Source organism: Capsicum annuum, chromosome 7, assembly GCF_002878395.1.
Source record: "Capsicum annuum cultivar UCD-10X-F1 chromosome 7, UCD10Xv1.1, whole genome shotgun sequence".
Lineage (NCBI taxonomy): Eukaryota > Viridiplantae > Streptophyta > Magnoliopsida > Solanales > Solanaceae > Capsicum > Capsicum annuum.
The window spans coordinates 219,020,887-219,040,839 of record NC_061117.1 but is presented as its reverse complement, the minus strand read 5'-3'; the positions used below and the strand labels follow the sequence as shown (position 1 = coordinate 219,040,839).

Here is a 19,953-nt window from a genome sequence, read left to right as displayed (position 1 = left end):
CTTTAGTAACAATAGGGGTATATTTGACCATATAATTTGACTAAGAGTAAATATAACTAATTAATTAAAGTAGAGGGGTATTTTTAACCCTTTTCCCTACTTTGAATATCTAGTTTGAATTAAATACTTAGTTTTAATATATTACTAATTTACTATCAAACTTTACACTAAGTAATAGACAATTAAACATAACAAACATATATACACATAGGGTGTGTTTGGTATAAAGGAAAACATTTTCTAAAAAATATTTTTTCAATTTTCTCATGTTTGGTTGGCTTAAAGATTTTGAAAAATGTTTTTCATATCAACTTATTTTCCTTAAATCTAAGGAAAATGACTTTCCTTCAAAAAGTAAGAAAAATATTTTTCAAAACACTATTTCAACCTCACTCTTAAGTTGAAATATTCATACAACTCTCAAAATCACTTATCCCTACTCCAACCTCCAATCCCCTACCCCACCAACCCATACCACCCACAATCCAAAAAGAAAAAAAAAATTCTTACCTCATCCCCTTACCCAAAACTCAAACCCATACTCCCCCTCTGCCCCCCCTCCCCCTACAAAAAAATATTATTTTTTTTTTTAAAATTAAACTTTTTCTTAACCCCCCTACCACCACCACCCCTCCTCGCTTGAAAAAAAAATAACTTATTTTTTGAAAATTTTTAAATTTTTCCTTACCCCACCCTCATTCCCCTACTCCGATCCCTACCCCCACTCAAAAAAACTATTTCAGTTTTTTTATTCAAAAAAATTATTTCAATTTTTTTTCTTACCTCATCCCCTAACCCGAAACGCAAACCCCTACTCCCTTCAAAAAAAAATATTTAATTTTCTAAAAGAAATTCAATTCTTTTTCTTTCCCTCAGCTACCTCACCCCCCTCCCCCCTCCCCTCACCCCCCTCCCCCCAAAAAACTAATTATTTTAAAATTATTTTTAAAAAAAATTCAAAACTTTTTTCTTTTCCCACCTTTCTTATCCTATTCGTTCTCATTGTTTTTGTTAAATATATACAAATATTTTTAGAAAATATATACTTACCCAATTTTCATAACGAACACAAGAGTATACGTAAGAAACGACTTATTTTTCTAGAAAATATTTTTCCTCCTTCATATCGAACACACCCTAAAAAAGGTATTTTTCAAGGTCAAAAATAATTTTCTAAAATGTATTTTTACTATTTAGCTAAACACTAGAATTTCTTTTCTGAAAAATATTTTTTCATTCATCAGCCAAACACTAGAAAACATTTTCCAGAAAATATTTTCCATCCACCAACCAAACATAAGAAAACAAGAAACCAATTTATTTTCCAATAAAACATTTTCTTGGAAAATATTTTCCATGGAAAACATTTTCCTTCATACCAAACACACCCATAATGAAAAGATAAATTTCTTTTAAGTTCAAAACCTCAAGTAATATTATATTAAGTAGCATATTTTCTATAGTCTCTAAATTATATATATTTAACGAATACATATAGTGTATATTGGTTGTATGTATATCGTTTCAACTTTCAAGTGATATTTTAAATAGTATATATTCTACATATATGTATATATATTTTATATATATTAAAATATTATATATTTAATGTGTATATGTTTTTAAAGTAGTATAATATGTAGTGTATATATGACTATATATTGTATGTGTATAGATTTTCTATAGACTCTAAAATAGTATATACATTTAACGTATTTATGTATTTAAAAGTAGGTATATATAGTGAATATATGTTGTATGTATATTATTAAAATAGTACATATATTATATCGTACGTATATATGTGTACATATTTTGTATACTCTAAAGTAGTATATATTTAACGTATAAATGTGTATATATTTTCTAAAATAGTATAGATATAGTGTATATATGTTGTATTTATATTGTTTTAACATATTTAAAATGTATATAGGTGGGTATATATAGTGTATATTGAAAAAAAATATTTAATTTCAAATTTTTTGGGGGGTTTGACTGGATTTGACCGGTTTGGACCGGTGTACGTATAACCGGACCGGTCCCGTTTTATTTTATCAAAAACCACTATTGGACCCGATACCGGATCGACCCGTTAAAAAGGGCCCGGAACTGGACCAACCCACGAACCGGTAAAACAAGATGAGCCGGTTCCAGATTGACCCGGCCCGACCCTTTTGACAGACTTAGTTGGGACTCAACGTACTCATTGTTACGGTATTTGGTTTACAATTTATCAGAACATTGGAATAATTGTGAGAAATCAGAAGACAATTCCAAACTTTTTGTTACGTACATTTTATTATATTGCCTTTGCTAAATGCCATTCAAAAGAAGATACTAATTGAGGGATAAGATGTTACGATGCATAGACTTTTGGGTAGGTAAATATTTATACGTATCATATCCAATATTTACATCGATGTGGTAAATAGAATCACGATCCGATATAATATTGGATGAAGTAAGTTATTATCCTCAGGATATGCTTATTGGAGATTTATATGAAGTAATTTGATCAGACTATTTTACTCATTCAAATATTTATTTGGGGAAAGAACATTGAATAGCCTTTTAAAAAAATAATAGCCCAAGTTTGGACATATGGACACTTAATGTCCAGTCGATAAAAGCATTGCCACTTTATGGCCATTGGGCCATTTGGCATCTTCATCCCTCTTCCCTTTGTCCATTGGGTCATTTTTGGCCATCCCCTTCCCTTGGCCATTTGGCCTTTTACTTCTTTTTTTTTTTCGCTATAAAATTTTTAATTGAAAAATATTTTACTTTTTTATTGGAAAAAATAATAATTAAATATAACTATATAAAAAAAGGTATAATTATTATATAAATATATATCTATATAAGATATATTTATAGAAATTATATATATATATATAAATATAAATATATATTTATATGTATAAAATATATATAAAAAAAATTATATAAAATGTGTATAGAAATTTATAGTTCATGTATAAAATACATATTCGAATAATAATTGCAGCTAAAGGTTGTATACAATGTGTATAAAAGCTGTATAATTGTTGTATAAAATGTGTATAGAAACTATATATATAAGGTGTATAGAAACTGTATCACTGTTGTATAAAATTTGTATATGTATAGAATGTGTATAGAAACTGTATAATTATTTTATAAAATGTGTATAAAATTGTATTATTGTTGTATAAAATCTGTATGTGTATAAAATGTGCATAAAAACTGTATAATAGTTGTATAATATACATATATACAATATGTATAAAAACTGTATCATTTTTGTATAACTATTACATAGAATATGTATATGTACAAAATGTGTGTAAAAATTATATCATCGTTTATTAAAACATGTATATGAGTCATTAAAATATGTTATTTTTAAAAAGTTGTATTTCAAAAAAATACAAAATTTTATTGTTTACGATATTATAAATTAGTTTTTAATTATTTTAAAAGAGAACTACAAAATTTATTTGATTGTTTTATTGATAGAATTAAAAAAATAAATAAAAATATTAGTTTTTTAAAAAAAATGAGCAACCCAAAAAAGGGAAAAAAGAAGAAAACACAACTAGAAGAAATAAAAAAAACAGCGAAAAAACAACAAAAAGTAAATACAATTTATACACTCTATATAATAATAATAATAATAATAATAATAATAATAAAAGGTAGAAAGAGCAACAACAAAAGTAAAACAAAACATACAATATCAACAAATTTTTTTATTTTTTTTTTAAAAAAAAGTCACAGAAAGCGGCTTAACTAGCGAATGGCTGAAAAATGAGATTTTGTATTCATAGTTATTTCCGTGTCTTTTTTTGATTGGGAGGCTGTTTTTGTCTTTTCCCCTATTTATTTTAATTATCTTTTGCTTAAAACTATGCATTGTTAAATGTTTTATGATAGCAAGCGGTACGACTGCGAGACAAACTCGTAAAAATATTTGACTCAACCCAGCACTCGTATCGCCCCATTGCCATCCCTATTTACACGATAATTTTGCTTTTATTTCTAATATGAAATTTACGGGATGATAAAGTAATTATAATAGATAGGTAGGTAGCATCGTACCATCATCAATAATTTCACCTTCTAGTAGCATTTCTTTAATCAATTCATATACTATAACTAGGAAATTTGATCGTGTGAAATAAAAATCATAAATAACTGTTATTAACATTCAAATAATGAAAATAATTAATTTTTGAATTCAAATATAGTATTCTTTTAAGTTCTAATTGATTTTATTACGAACATATAATTTATATTTCTCTCGATTTTTTAATCTTCTGAGGACATACATTTTGCTTTTTAGTAATGCTTGACCCATTTTGACATCTATATTTTTCTAAAATGTCAAATATCCTTTTTGATTTTACTGTCCAACTTTCTAGTAATTTAAGTAGATAACTAATAACATTCAAAGGCACAGTAAAAATATGTAAGAAAACGGACTCGAGGCATATTATAAACAATTATAAACAATAGACTTTAAATTTGTACCAAAAAAGTTTTTGATAGTTTAATATATGGCATATTCATACGAAAAGTTTAAATATGTACCAAAAACTGTTTTTGCTAGTTTAGTATATGGCATATTCATACGAAAAGTCTTGCTCCTTGACACATGTGACATATTCATACCAAAATTTTTGCTCCTTGACACATCTGGTTGTGATCATAACCAAATCAATATCTAAAGGCTCAACTCCTGTTCCGCTTCTTCATAAACCTCAGATCAGCCTCCATAATCTTACTAAAGAATTAAAGAATAATTGGGCAGCATATAGAATGATCGAATAAAGAATATGAAAGGTTAAATAGTAGTACTAAACAACTCCCGTCATATTCATAGATATAAATTAAACAAAGCCTTCTTCGTAGAAGATACTATAGAAGAACTAAAAATTTAGAAAACAAAGCAATATGCAATAAAAACAACTCCTGTCATATTTATAGATATAAATTAAACAAAACATTCTTTGTAGAAGATACTATAGAAGAACTAATAATTTAAAAAACAAAGCAATATGCAATAAAAACAACTCTCGTCATATTTATAGATATAAATTAAACAAAATATTATTGGTAGTAGATACTATAGAAGAACTAATAATTTAGAAAACAAAGCAATACGTAATAAAAATAGAAAAAGTACCCGTTGAAAAGCATTTAGAGAGAAAACGAAATACAAAATATTTGTAGAGGCAGACAAATTTCTTCAATAATTCAATTGGCTGATGCATGATTTTAGGCTTAATATATATGACGACATATCTATTGTCATTTACTTATGATGAGTTAATGAAAAGAAAAAGTTACGTCCCTTCAACTATGTTTCAACCATGTTATAACCGTTGTGTCTACTACTTTTTTATTTTTATTTTTTTGGATGCGTAGTACTATTTTTCCTTTATGAAAAAGGATAAATGACTTTCTTGATCAGTAAGGGGTACCACATCATCATATCTTATATTTATTTTTTTTATTATATATTGATTGATTGGTTTAACATTTACTGGGTGTTTGGCTATAGGGATTAACTAGCTATTACTATTGTTAATTTACTAGACCAATATATATCTTTAATCTTTAATCTTTAATCTTTATCTTTAATTGTTAATCTCTCTCTATCTATCTTCCTATATTCATTTTTATTATTATATATTGATTGATTTAACATTTACTAGGCGTTTGGCCATAGGAATTAACTAGCTATTACTATTGTTAATTTTCTAGACCAATATACATCTCTAATCTCTATCTGTATCTTAATCGTTAATCTCTCTCTCTTTAATCTATTCATCTCACCCATCCATCCATCTATATTAAAAATGTGAAGTGTTTTAAAAATGTTCTTTCAATTTTTTGCCTCTGACGTGTCTTTTTAGTAAATTTGCTTCAATTTGATTTGTAACTGCTTTAGGTTTTGTTATTTGATTTAGGTAAGAAATCATAATATTTAATACTTTTAAATCGATAAAATGTTATCTTATACAAACCTATAAGTCTATCTAAATAGTACTTTCTCCGTTCCAAATTATGTGTCATCATTTTCTTTTTAATCCGTTCCAAAATAAATGTTGTCTTTCCTTATTTGACAACTTTTTAAAGGCACAATTACCCTTTTACCCTTATTGGTCCCACTTAATTAAAAAAAAAATATTGACACATTTTTTAATAAAGGATAATTTGGTAAACTTTACCAAGTCTTTTCTTATTTCTTAAACTCCGTGTCCCGTTAAATGGCGACACATAAAATGGGACGGAGGGAGTATTTTTTATATCAAAATTAACAATAAAACTACTCCCTCCGTTTAAAAAAAAATGACCTACTTTTCTTTTTAGTTCGTTTAAAAAAAATGACCCCTTTCCTTTTTTGACAATACTTTAATTTCAACTTTCTACATGACATATTTAAGATCATAAGATTAAAGGACATTTTGGTACATTTGACATAACTTTAATTTAAAATCACAAAATTCAAAAATCAACTTTATTTTTTAAAACTTTGTGTCAAGATAAAATAGATATTCGTTTTTAAAGGACGGGAGTAATAAGTTTCTCTTAATGGGATGGGTTTAAATAGGCGTCATCAGTGCCCGGAGAAATTGGGTAGTGACAACATCATTGATTCTGCCCAAAGTAATAAAAGTCCAGAAATCCATACCATGTTGTAACATTAAATCCGACTAATTTCAGAGTTCAAAGAAATGTTCTATCTCACTAATTCTCAAGAACATCTCAAAAATGTCTAATAACATTAAAAATGACATAAAAATGGTGGGACTTTATTGCTTAATGTAAGAGCTAAACTTTGATAATAAAGCTTTTGCATAACTCAGATCAAAACAAAGAAGCACTTCCTTGTATGAATAATACAAGTATATTCTCATAAACACACTGGGAGCTTTAGAACATCGCTAAAGGTGTCTCACGGGTTTGAGTCAGCAATCAATCACTGATGGTTGAGTCAAGGTAGACCGTCAACATCACACCTTATTGGGGTATGACCCTCTACGTAAACTCGAAATGCATTGTGCAGCGGGCTGTCCTCTTTACAGGTGCAGTTTTTGCTAATTCTCTGTATATCTTATGGATTATTATGCACAAAGTATACATGTTGATATCATGCGACCTATTTTGTTTGGACTCTTCAAAAATGTTAATTGGGTGTGTGTACTTCTGGAGAATCAGACATGGGTGTAGCATCAAAAGTGAAAAGTCCACACAATTTAGCATAAGACATAGGTAAATCAAATGCAAAATAAAGATTCACTAACATCAACTAAAAGAACCAGTTCCCAACTCAATATACAAATTAGTTAGTCACATACTAAAACCATTGTCATCTTTAAATACATTATTCATAGCAAATTGAGAAAACTTTTCATAATTTTCAAAAGAGATAACAGTGTAAAATAACTAACCATATGTTTTCTCAAAAGCCTTTAGGCCCATCACTAGTAGTCTCCTTCAAAACTCCAGATGACTCTTTGTCAGCCATGGAAAGACAGTACTTAGCAATCTCTCTAAACTTAGGAACACTCCTTAAGTCCACAACAGTTCCATCCTTCAAAGTGATAATCACATCACCCCATTCACCAATGAATCTTGGTACAACCTGAACATCTTTGATCACTTTGTACGAAAAATCGCTCCGGTCTTGACCCGTTAACCCGGAAATAACAGTAACCCTCAAGTTGGTAAACCTGTACCTCAAGTAAAAAGCTCTAAGTACTGCAGCTAGTGTTAATGGGAGCCAAAGGAGAGTGAAACCCAGAAGAAGGTTAGCTGCAAGGTCTCCATAGTGAGCTCCACCATCGAAGAAGATAGATTCTTGATTGGGTTTGGAGGAAGTAGTACTACTGGTGGATGATGAAGCAACTGGGTTGGAGGACACGTGGAGCTTGGTGATTGTCCTGCTGGATTTTGGAGTGGTGAAGATGAAGGGTATTCTGGTAATTGTGTGGAGGGAATTTGTGGTCGGAGAGAGGAATGGCGTGGTGGTGGTGAAGGAGGAGCAGGTGGTGGCGGTGGCCATGGTCATGTGGTTTTATCTGTTAGGATAAGTGGTTGGCTTAGGTAGCTAAAAAGATTTTTTTTTTTTTTTTTTAATGAATTTTAATTTTGAGTTCCCATTGGATCAAAATGTATCTACTTGGCAATTTTGTAGCCACTACTATTGGATAATGATGAGGTATTTTGTTGTGCTTATAATCATTGTACAAATCGATATACCAATATTCCACAGCCTAATATCGATGATGATAATGAAATTGTTGCAATGAATTTGGCTTTTGATCATTCAAATTTAAACAATTACAAAATTATTATCATCGTGTGTTTTAGACTTAACAAAGACTATGGGTGTGTTTGGTACGATGGAAAGTGATTTCTTATTTTTCCTTGTTTGGTTGTAATAAAATATTGAGAAAATATTTTTCATTCATTTTTCTTTATTTGGGAAAAAATAATTTTCTCCATGAGCCAAGGAAAGTCATTTCCTGAAAATGACAGATGTGACTTTTATGTCTCCATCTCCACCCCTACAACATTCAAATTCATATTACTCAAAAAATTCACATTACTTAGAAACATTTTTTACTGTGCTTTACTTCAATTTTTTACTGCTTCAAATAATCCATGTTTTCAATGTTCGTTAAATGTATTGTTATTTCCATGTGCATAAGAGAAGACTTACTTATGTTACTTTTGCTAATTGCATATTCCATTTTGTCATCATTGTAGCTTGCTTCATAAGGTTGAATAAACTTGTTGTTCAATTGTATTTCTACTGATTGTAGTATCTTGATATTGTCCTGGCAAAATGTTGAAAAGTGTCTCGTGTGCTTGCTAATTAGTAGTTGCTTAAAATTTAGTGACTTGTAATATCTTAATACTCGATATTGATATTATTTGTTATGCTTAAATTAGTTCAAGCAGTAATATTTTAGTTAACAGTCAGTAGTATTTTATAAAAAATATTTCTTCACTCACTAACTAAACACTAGAAAATGTATTTCTGAAAAATATTTTCTACTCACCAATCAAACACCATAAAATATCTTCCAAAAAATATTTTTCACTCACCAACCAAACATGAGAAAATAAGTAGAAAATCAACTTTCTGAAGAAAGTTTATGTGTCTTTAAATTCTGTGTTAGCTACTAGTACAAGAATTTTACAAAGCAAGGACAAAGAAATATATAGACTAATGTATCTTTGGAGACATGGGCTTTTTTACATATCAAAAGAGTATAATTTTTTAAAGAACCACTCAAGTATTAAAAATGCATTTGAGTTATAAAATTCTAATAAAAACTTAAGGCAAACATACATAGGTTGCTAAAATGGTGAATAACTTAACTCATGATATGAATGTGTTTCAAGATAGTCAGAGTATAAAGATGCTTGAATAGACAGATGCATCTCTAGTTGATTGGTCTAACATGCAAAAGTCATAGGATGTTAGAAAAACAGTTCTATACAATGTTTGAAAAGAAGAAAAATCAAATGTTCAAATTTAAATTGGATACACTCATTTGACTTTGGTGCGAATGCTAAAAGTAATTTTTCTTTTACTTTATTTATGATTTAAATTAACAATAAAATATTTACTCTTTTTCTAATTTAAAAAAAAGGTAGAAAATATATTTTTCTTCTGATTATTATTTACATTAATCATAGAATATTTAGTTAATTTAATATAGATAGATAAAACAGTTAAGTTCTTTTATTTCTCTGCAACAAATCATATAGTGGATCAATGTAATCATGGGCGAACCCAAGTACCATAAGGATTCTTAAAAAACCTCTTCATCACCACAGTTTATTTTCAGAGCAAAGTAATATGAATTTTGATCAATACAAAATAAAAAGATATATTTTTTATAATCAAAATATGAAAAAAAAATTATAATTTATTGTATTTTTTTATATATTTTTAAATATTAAAATTTTAAAGTTAAAATATCAAATTAATTTAATCTGATAAAGGATTCTTCCGAAACCTCTTCATCATCACAATTTATGTTTTAGAATAGGGTAATATGAATTTTGATATTTTTTCATAATCATGATATGAAAAAAGAAATTGAATAACAAAATTTTAGATTTAAAATATTAATTTAATTTTTAAAAAGAGCTAAATTGACTCTTCACACAACTATTTTACTACTTAGTATTTTAATCACAATTATATTGCACATCCTTGGTTTGCTCTTTGCGTTTACTTCCTTATAGTTGACCCTCTCCTCAGCCACTTCCTCTGTCCCCCCAATTCCGCCATGACGGAGCAGTTGAACAAGAGGATGAGGACTGAATCATCCTCTTGGCAAGCTGAGAAGGTCGCCGGCAACGATGATCTCCTCAGGGAGATACTTTCACGGTTGCCGGGTACTTCTCTTCTACGTTTCAGGTGTGTTTGTCGTCACTGGCGTTTGATAATCTCTAGTCCTGATCTCCGACAACTCCAGTCCTGTCGAAGCACTTGTATTAGCACGGGGCTCTTTCTGTTTCGGAAGTCAAACAGAAGGTATCACTTGGATCACCATGTTAATTTTAGTTTTTCAGGGGTTGCTAAAAACAGAGTACCTTGTAATATACGTACTTTTATAGAAAGTTTTCGATCAGTTGAACCTATCCACTATTGCAATGGTTTGTTGTGTCTTAAGCTTTGTCTTGATAATGATGAGGTGTTTTATTGCGTTTATAATCATTGTACTAACCGATACACCAATATTCCAAAGCCTGATATTGATGACGACCATGATGATGAAATTGTTGCCATGAACTTGGCTTTTGATCCTTCGAAATCAAGCAATTACAAAATTGTTTGTGTTGTAAAAGGTAGGTTAGGGTTACTTAGGTTTCTAACATTTTGTGCTGAATCTACTTGGAAGGAATCGGGTCAAGAGGTTCGCGTTAGAGGAGAGTACTCGTATTATTTTGGGAAAGGGGTGTTTTCGAATGGTGCTATTCATTTGGTTAGTAAAAGTGAACCATTTTTGTGCTTTGATGTGGATAATGAGTGTTTGAAAGTAATGCCAAGCACATCAATTCACGAGGGTCATAACCGAAGAAAGATCAAGTATTTTGGGGAGTCTAATGGGAAATTGCATCTTATTGAGGAAAATGTGCTTCGACCTACCTTACTCAATGTGTTTGAATTGGAGAAAGATTATTCAAAGTGGTTCGTGAAGTACGTGGTGGATGTGGATGATCTGAGTCGTTTGTTTCCTCTAATGAGTTTTAATGAGCCCGAGTTTCTTGAAGTCGTCGGTTACCAATTTGATGTGTTGTGTTTTCTTGATGGTGAGAAAGAAGGGAAGACGATGCTCGTATTGTCATTGCCTGGAAAAGTGATTTCTTATGATATCAACAACATGAATGTCAAGGAGCTTCTCAATGTCCAGTTAGAAGAACTACATCTCAACATGGAAGATTATCTTGTGTACAACTATAAATGGTATCATGCTTACAAACACATTGAAACACTTGCTCTTGTTTAGTTTTTATGTCCGTATGAGCTATATTGGTCGGACTCTCCAAAATGTTGTTGGATCCTCCAAAATAGCACTATTTTTGGAGGATCCGACACACATCCAACAACATTTTTTGAAGAGTCTGAGCAACGTAGCATGATAAGTGTCAGGCAGTGGCGGATGTACATGTCGAACCCCCTTCGTTGGAAAATTATACTACTTTTACATGGTAAAAAAAAAAATTTATGTATAAATAACAAAGGTTGAACCGCTTTGACTAGTTCGTATATATACTACTGAACCCCTTCACTGAAAATCCTGGATCCGCCCCTGATGTCAGGATTTCGAGTAAATGGATGCAGAATATTATAGTTTCTCTTTTCTTTTTATCCCAACTTTACGATGATTAGTTTTGGTGCATTTAAATTCTATGATAACTCTACTAGCACACGGTAACTACAATCTGCTATACTACTTCTATCCACAATGCAAGATAGAAACCACTCAAAAATCCTGTCCACACACCAGGTACAGAGTGGATTATGGGCGGACCTACACTTAAATTTTGAGTGCTCCGATACCCACTAAACTCGACGCGGAATAGATATAATTATATAAAAAATATATGAAAATGAGTATCAATTATATGAAAGCACCCGCTAAACAAGAAATTGATTAGGTGCACTAGCATTTAAGTTGATCTTAAGGCTTTTCATTGGTAGGTGTGGTTGGGTTCAAACCTAGCTGAGGTAATTTTTTATTTTTTGGTTGTAATAAGCACCCACTCTATTTAAATCCTGAGTCCGTCACTGGAGTGGATCTAGTACGTATAATCGAGTGCTAGTTTTTTTCTTTTCAAAATGAAACTGGATATTGGTCGAAGCATCAATAGTCTCAGATGCAACTCGAGAAGTCCCTTCAATCACCAAATCATACATTCTAATATTCTTAATAATGTCATATGCACTTCCTATGTACCTAAAGGGAGTTCACAGCAGGAGCATTGAAAACATAAACCTGATCGTAACCCTTCCTGCAAAACAAAGAACGTAAATACATCAAATTACTGAAAAATTGAAGTGATTACTAACTAGAAATATCAAAAATGCAGAACAACTTACCCAGCCTTCCCACTATAAGTTGGACTGTAGTTGTAGATGAGATTCTCAAGTACTTTTTGAGCTTCTGGTTTATTAAAAGACTTTCTTGCTTCACTGCATTAATGTATTAGAAGAGAAAGCTTTCAACCATGAGTACAATGTTTTAATAAATGAATAAACAAACAAAATCTAAATATTGTGTTACTCTCTCCGTTTCAATTTGATTGTGTTACTTTCCTTTTTAGTTTATCTAATAAAAATGGTGCTTTTCCTTTTCGGCAACTCTTTAATTTCGACTTTCCACATTACATGTGAAAGAGCACAAGATTAAATGATATTTTGATTACACGTCTTTAATTTAAGACTACTAAATTTAAAAGTTTTCATTCTTTTCTTAAAATTCGTGTCGAATCAAAACTAGACAAGCAAATCGTAACGGAGGAAGGGAGTAGATAGTACCATTCTTGTGGAAGGTGTAATGTGTTGTTTCTTTCTATGTTATCATTGTAATTTTTCTTCACTTGGGACGGAAAGCTTATATACTGTAAGTTTTGTGTACTGTGAGTGTACAAAATATTTTATACAATAGTTAAATTTAATGTGCTATTGTAACTTACTCAATTTTTTTTAGGCAAAATGGTTCAGTGGACCCCTGTATTATGTCGATTTTGTAATTTGAATACTTCTACTTATATATTTGTCATCTAGACCCTTGAATTCAGTAAAAAAACAACATTTTGCATCCTTTGACCATTGATCGAGCGTATATGGCATTCAAATGCTAACTAGAATAAAGAGAGTGTAGTCACACGCCTGGGGTGCGAGTGGGGAACTAATGGACTTTAGGACTAAAGCAGAGAAAGAGATGTCCTTGTCAGAGGACCAAGCCACTCGAACAAAGTTAGATTAGCGGAATGCAACTTCTTGACCGACGAGCTTCAATATGAGCTTCGAGAAAAGCATGCAAAGCACACTAACCTAACTCAATGAAGGCAACTGCCAGCACTGACTCAGACACACACGTGGGCGGTTGAGTAGTGGATTGATTTGATCTCAATTTTTAGCTAATTTTATATTAAAATATTAAAAAAGGAAAAAAAAAAGTGGCACTCAATTTTTTAATTTAAAAATATTATTAAAAATAATAAATAATAAATTTAAAAATAAAAAATAAAAAGAAGGCCACCCCAACCCCTCCCCCTATCCAGCCACTCCCTCACCCCACCCAGCACCCAGCACCCCCCACCCCACCCATCCCCGTCCCAGCACCCTTCCCCAACCCCCCCCCCCCAATTCAAATTTTATTTTATTTTTTAAATTTTTTCTCTCAATTCAAATTTTTTTATATTTTTGGGAGATTAAAATTTAAATTTTATATTTTTGGGGTGATTAAAATTTAAATTTCAATTGAAAGTGAGTGATAGTGGATATTGAAAAATTAGTGAATTTAATGAATAAACTTGAAAAAACTTAAAGTTTTTGTGAATTTGTTAAAGATATTCAAATTTAAAAATCGAAAATTCATTATGTTTGTATATATAAATTTATAGTTAAAAATTTAAATTAGTTGGAGAAGAATTTTAATTATTTGGAATGAATTTGTTGTTTAATTGTTGAGCAAAAATAAAAACATGATCATTCAAATTTTTCTACAATTTATAAAATTTTCTTAGTTAATTAAATTAATTTTAATATTTAATTTGTTATGTAACATTTTAAAAATGACTTGAAATTTTATGAAATGCTTGAAAATGATGTGGCAGATGACGTGGCACGCGTGGCAGCTGATGTGGCAGATGACGTGAGAGTGTGTTACACTCTTCAAAAAAGTGTTTAAAATATTGCTTTTTAGTGGGTTCAGGGATCCAGATGACAAACATATAAGTAGAATGTTCAACTTACAAAATCGACCTAGTATAGGGGCCCACTGAGCCATTTTGGCTTTTTTTTTTATATAAAATTAATAAAAAGAAATTGGGTAACCTGCGATAACAGTTTAACTGATAGAGCAAAACTTAAATTTTACACTAATTAAGAAAAGGGGGTGTACCTGACAAAATAGTTGGCAACAAGTTGAGTCACTTGAACTGCATCTTCAGTATGTGGAATTGCTGCTGATCCCCATTCAAAAGCACTTGTCTGCAGTTATGTGAACAATTCAACCAAATAAATACAACAATAAAAATTACTCCTCAATCCAAAACAAGTAATTGATGTCGGCACGCTATATGAATCAAATAGACTATATTTCTCTTTATAAGCTCAACTCATGCCATCATCATACCATATAAAAAAAAAAAGGGGGAAAAATTAAGTACGTCAAATAAATAATACTCTCTCTGTTTAAAAAGAATGACCTACTTTGACTTAACACAAAGTTTAAGAAAATAAAGAATATTTTTGAATCTTGTGGCCTTAAATTAAAGTTGTGCCAAATGTACCAAAATGCTCTTTAATCTTGTGATCCTAAATATGTCACGTGGAAAGTTGAAATTAAAGTATTACCAAAAAAGGAAAGGAATTATTCTTTTTAAAACGAACTAAAAAAAAAAGTAAGTCATTCTTTTGAAACGAGGAATAATAAAAATGGGGGTAATAATAATATCAGCTTAACAACTTCAATTAATACATGTTTCAGTAGAAAATGTGGTGCAGGTGATACCTCGGGATGCCATTGTAAAGCAGTTATGGGATAATTTTCTGCTTTAACAGTAGATACATATACCTGCAGATTCATCAGTTATGAAATCAGTGTTAAAAATTAGAATACTCATATTTTTACAGAATGGAGGAAATAATAGTGTATGAACATACCCTGTTACGTGCATCTGTGCTAGTAGTCAGCATAATGAAAAAGCTCGATATATAATCGTTCGCTAGAAATTTTTCTGGTGATATACCATACTGTTGCATGAAGGAAACAAAAAAAATCAATCTTATTGAAACATTTCAGAATAATATGCGCCAGTGTCTCGTGGAATTAGTCGAGGTATGTGGAAGTTAGACTGAGTCACCACGATTATAATAAAAAAAAATAAGTGGTATATAAGTGGAAACACATTTTCAAGGACTCACCTTATGACCTTGTAGCACAAGGCATTCTTTACTCATCTTCTTTACTAATGTAGGTGGGAATCTACATGAAACATATTAGCAAAATAAACAACACTACTTAATTATATTAGTCTTGTAATTAATTTGGTCAGTAATAGTGAAATCTTTAATACCTCTCAAATATTGTATCTTCAACATTTGCAGATTCCACAAAATTGAGTTTGGTTGCCTGAGTTGATACACTGAATTTCTCAAGAATGTTCTTGTCCTGTTACAAAGCAAAATAAAAATAAAATGAAACAACAAAATATAAGAACTACCGGGCAACAGACAACCTGAGGAAGGTTCGAACCACAAGGGTTTATTGTATACGGGCGCACCATTCATTTTATACTTTTTGCATATAGATCAAATTAAGATAAAGTTTAGACATATATATTAAATTAGGAATATTCTTAATGAAATTTTTGATATCGCCACTAATACTTGTAGATTACCTTGGCTACAATCATCATCAATAGCTCAAATCCATGGTTGATAGCAAGTAGAGGAAGATGTTCTCCGGCATCGTTCTTCTCCAAAATTTTCTTCAAGGAATGTACAAAATTAGATACTATAAATTAAAGTAAAACCAGATAAAACATATATAGTAGGAGCAATAGTTGATAAGTATAGTAAACTTATCCGTTATAACATGTTAAATTATAGTAATAGTGTAAAATTAGAGGTCTTAACATTGATAGTAAAGGTAACTTAAGCCCATAAATAGTTACCTGAAAAATTGCTTTGATAGTCTCAAAATAGTGTCCCTTCTTAGCCCACCTTCCTGGGAAGATCACTGCATTCACTAGATTAAGTTTCTGCAAATAAAACATCTCCATGTTAGCAATAATCTGCAGTTTAGAGATTGTTTGGTCGAATTTTTTGGGAGGAAAAAGTGCTTATTTTATCCAAAAAGATGTCTATGAAAAAAAAAAAAAAAAAAAAGAAGAAAAAGAGGAGGAGGAGGTGTTTGGTTAAGTTTTTAGAAGAAAATAAGTGTTTCTTCGGATCGGAGTAGCAAAAATTGTTTTTCTAAAAGCTAGAAAAGTATTTTCGCTAAAGGTACCGAGAGTAAGTTTTTCGAAGAAAAAAAAATTAGAAAAAAACTAATTTTAGAAGTTTGGTCAAAACAAAGTATAAGACGTGTTACTTAGATGCATGCCAAACTCAAATATAGCAACTAAGATAGGTTAAAAAAAAAAAAAGAAAACTACTTGCACATGTGTTTACACTAAATCAATAGGTATTTTATTATACGTTAGTAAGCAATAAATGTGACAAATATGTACAGTAAATTAATCATAGTTGGATGATAAAAATGGTACTCCATACAACAGACATACTACTATATATAATATATGTTACACCCTTTGACCCAAAGAACGTATATAAACATTGCATAGGAATCAAATTTTTTGTACACATTTTACCCATCAAAAGAACATGAACATGTATATATATTATATACAAAAAAAGCTTTTAAATAAGAATTCAAATACTAAAATGTAGGAGGCAAATTTAGTTGCTAACTTCATTGATTAGTTTAGGAGAATCCTCAACAACAATTGGAATGACCCTAGCGCCTCCTGATTCAATAAACTTTACATAGGAAGCAGCAATGTAGGAACCTTCAGTCGAATGGTTCTTTCGACCGGAGACTCCATCACCAGGCTGGCTGATGATTCCGATGATTGGCTGATAATTTAACTCGTGGGAGGGCACAGGACAGCCAGGAGGGATTGACAGCTCTGGCGACTCAGTGGCAATGACCACCATGAAGAGAGAGATAGTGACAAGGGAAATGAGGAAGTGGTTTGACATGTTTTTGTGAAGTTTATGAGATTGTGTGGATTGATATGTTAAGGGGGTTCCTGTTTAGGTTTTATAGAAAAATATGTTTGGATGCTTGTTATTCTATCGTTTCATAACGTATCGTTTTGTATAGGAAGTGTTTCTAAAGCATGAGGAGCTACACATATTAATGTATATACTAAGTTTCTTCACATATCATAGTATATTGGTTTACAGTTTATATATTCGCTTTGTTCTCATTTAAGCGTTTTAGTTTGAGTGAACACAAATATAAAAAATAAAGAGAATGTTTGAATCCTATATATGGTGTTAAAATTAAACATGTGTAGTCTTTTAAATCTTGTTGTATAAATTAAACTTATCACGCAGAATATTAGAATTGAAAAAACCCAATATACAGAAAAAGTCACTCTTTTGGCCTTCGGGGACAAACTAAATATTAAAGTAAGATAATTAAATTAGAATTGAAAAAACCCAATATACAGAAAAAGTCACTCTTTTGGCCTTCGGGGACAAACTAAATATTAAAGTAAGATAATTAAATTAGAACGAGGGAGTAATTAATAAATCTCACTCAAAAAGGAACAAATGTTATTTCCTTATTGATCCATTTTAGAAAGAATGGCGTACACATTTTGAGCAGGATAGTCAATTTTTTGGTGCTCTAGTAACCGTTAAATTCGAGCATAGATATAATTATATAAAAATGTATAAAATTTGATATAAGGTTTAGAAAAGCACCAGTGAACCAAGAAGATAGCTGGATATTTTAGTTTGCATGCAAAACCTTAAAACTTTGAACGTCAATATATGTTTGAACCTTTCGAGCGTCCACAATTCTTAAATCCTGAGTCCGCCACTGGTTTTGAATAGAGACAATTTAACTTGAACTTTTCGTTTCACCTTTAATGATAAGTTTTTTATAACCATGTTAATTGCTATAGGTTTCAAAAAAAAAAAACCATTTCTTTCAAATATGTAACCAACTCATGCTGCGAAGATATTATTGTTGATAGGGTACGTACAAGACCCATACAAAGGAAGCTGCAGTTTCCATAGTTTTTAACTTTTTTCTTGGTCTCATGCACACGTACACTTCATGAGTATTCTGTCTTTTTTTTTTTTTTTTTTTTTTATGTTTTATAGATACATATGTAACTATTGAGAGTGAAGATATTCTATATAATTTGAATTTCCACCTATTGCGTGCAATGGGAGTCACACAATTTCGCACACATATATCTCAATTCTCATGCTAATTTACCTGTCAAATTCGTGGTATTTTCGGATATCAATAAAGGTTATGTGAGATGGATAAAATTATATTGCACTGTCCTTAATAAGACTTCTCATACATGTTCGAGAATACTTCGTGCTTTAATGAGATGTACGCTGCCGAATTCAAATTAATCGAGATCTGAGGGAGTATAGTTTTCCTTGTAAACTACAAATTCCTTAACTATGGAATGTTATTACTTCTTGAATTGCTAGTTTAGTTTATTTCTAGATATCTATTTAGAATTTTTATTCATTTCTGTTTATGGAGTGATATGCTGGCAATTGCATATTCATTAATAAAGATGATACATAGCTTGAGTAAACATTTAACGTATAGACATTTTAGCTAATTAGATATAAATTAGATTAAAATAGTTAAAAATCCCTCGTAATTAATATTCTTTAAAGTGTGTTAAAAGCGAAAAAGATAGATAATTTGAAGCTGAGATACACTAGCGACATAGAAAATTTAATTGCACTGTATATAACAATGAGCTTACACAAATATAACATTCGAGAGACTAGAATTTTGCCACTAAGTTAAAATTTGTCAGGTGAAGGACACTTACTTAAAGAAGACTACGAGTGATTCCAACTATTCATTGAAAGCAATGCTATAGTACAATTTTAATCCTTTTCACTTTATTTTATGAAAAAATTACAAAAACTAACATATATTTAAGTCCTTAATTACAATAAATAGTAATACTTTCTCAAAATTACAAGTTATAACAAAAGTAACAATATTTTAATCATTATCTATAATCTATAATATATTAAAAGTGTGAAGGGCCTTAGAAAGAACTTTTTATCCTTCATTAAAAGTTTTTGCTTTAGGCAAAATTATTTTTTCACTATTTTTTTCTAATATTTAAAAACTAAAAATTAATTAAATATTTTTATGATAAAATCTTTTTTATTAGTTATTTTCTTAAAAGAAGTTGGTTTTGTTTTTATTTTTGGTGCATCACTATTCTCCAAGAAAGGGTGGTTGACTTAAAAAAAGATTTTTTTTTTTTTTTTTGTTTTTAGTACGTGATGTTTTCAAAAATAAAGAAAACAATTAAAACTTATTCTAAAATATATGAAAACAATTAAAACTTTGCCTAAAATATATGAAAATATAAAAATCCTATTGAAATATTACGCTTAATCTAACATACTCCTAA

The 19,953-nt window shown here is 30.2% G+C and overlaps 3 protein-coding genes across 7 annotated transcripts; 1 reads left to right on the top strand and 2 right to left on the bottom strand.

Annotated features, from left to right (window-relative positions):
• Nucleotides 1-4,508: 4,508 nt before the first annotated feature.
• Nucleotides 4,509-8,147, bottom strand: LOC107878580. 5 transcript variants are annotated; one of them, XM_016725617.2, is made up of 2 exons: nt 7,443-8,147; nt 4,509-4,768 (listed from the first exon to the last, which is right to left on the bottom strand). In XM_016725617.2, exon 1 carries the CDS (start codon nt 8,060-8,062, stop codon nt 7,454-7,456), a length of 609 nt encoding a protein of 202 aa, XP_016581103.2. In that variant the 5' UTR covers nt 8,063-8,147; the 3' UTR covers nt 4,509-4,768; nt 7,443-7,453. The 5 variants fall into 5 exon arrangements, with proteins under 5 accessions (XP_016581103.2, XP_047271517.1, XP_047271515.1 ...); XM_047415561.1 differs by having other exon boundaries at nt 4,509-4,764; XM_047415559.1 differs by having other exon boundaries at nt 4,509-4,734.
• Nucleotides 8,148-10,200: 2,053 nt separating this feature from the next.
• Nucleotides 10,201-11,901, top strand: LOC107878579 (F-box protein At5g07610-like). Its single transcript, XM_016725616.2, has one exon. It carries the CDS (start codon nt 10,302-10,304, stop codon nt 11,523-11,525), a length of 1,224 nt encoding a protein of 407 aa, XP_016581102.2. The 5' UTR covers nt 10,201-10,301; the 3' UTR covers nt 11,526-11,901.
• A 185-nt stretch (nt 11,902-12,086) lies between these two features.
• LOC107878577 (gamma-glutamyl hydrolase 1) lies at nt 12,087-17,700 on the bottom strand. The gene is made up of 10 exons (XM_016725614.2): nt 17,225-17,700; nt 16,426-16,512; nt 16,150-16,239; nt 15,826-15,920; nt 15,674-15,734; nt 15,413-15,502; nt 15,261-15,323; nt 14,649-14,737; nt 12,620-12,712; nt 12,087-12,531 (listed from the first exon to the last, which is right to left on the bottom strand). Exons 1-10 carry the CDS (start codon nt 17,513-17,515, stop codon nt 12,477-12,479), a joined length of 1,014 nt encoding a protein of 337 aa, XP_016581100.1. The 5' UTR covers nt 17,516-17,700; the 3' UTR covers nt 12,087-12,476.
• Nucleotides 17,701-19,953: the final 2,253 nt, after the last annotated feature.

Bases quoted from the DNA above. Each gene is read 5' to 3' on its own strand.
- LOC107878580 (XM_016725617.2), bottom strand. From the start codon at position 8,062: ATGACCATGGCCACCGCCACCACCTGCTCCTCCTTCACCACCACCACG.
- LOC107878579 (XM_016725616.2), top strand. From the start codon at position 10,302: ATGACGGAGCAGTTGAACAAGAGGATGAGGACTGAATCATCCTCTTGG.
- LOC107878577 (XM_016725614.2), bottom strand. From the start codon at position 17,515: ATGTCAAACCACTTCCTCATTTCCCTTGTCACTATCTCTCTCTTCATG. The intron at 16,513-17,224 runs GTTAGCAACTAA...TTTTATTTGCAG, and splicing joins CTCCTAAACTAATCAATGAA to AAACTTAATCTAGTGAATGC. The intron at 16,240-16,425 runs GTAACTATTTAT...CATTCCTTGAAG, and splicing joins CTATCAAAGCAATTTTTCAG to AAAATTTTGGAGAAGAACGA.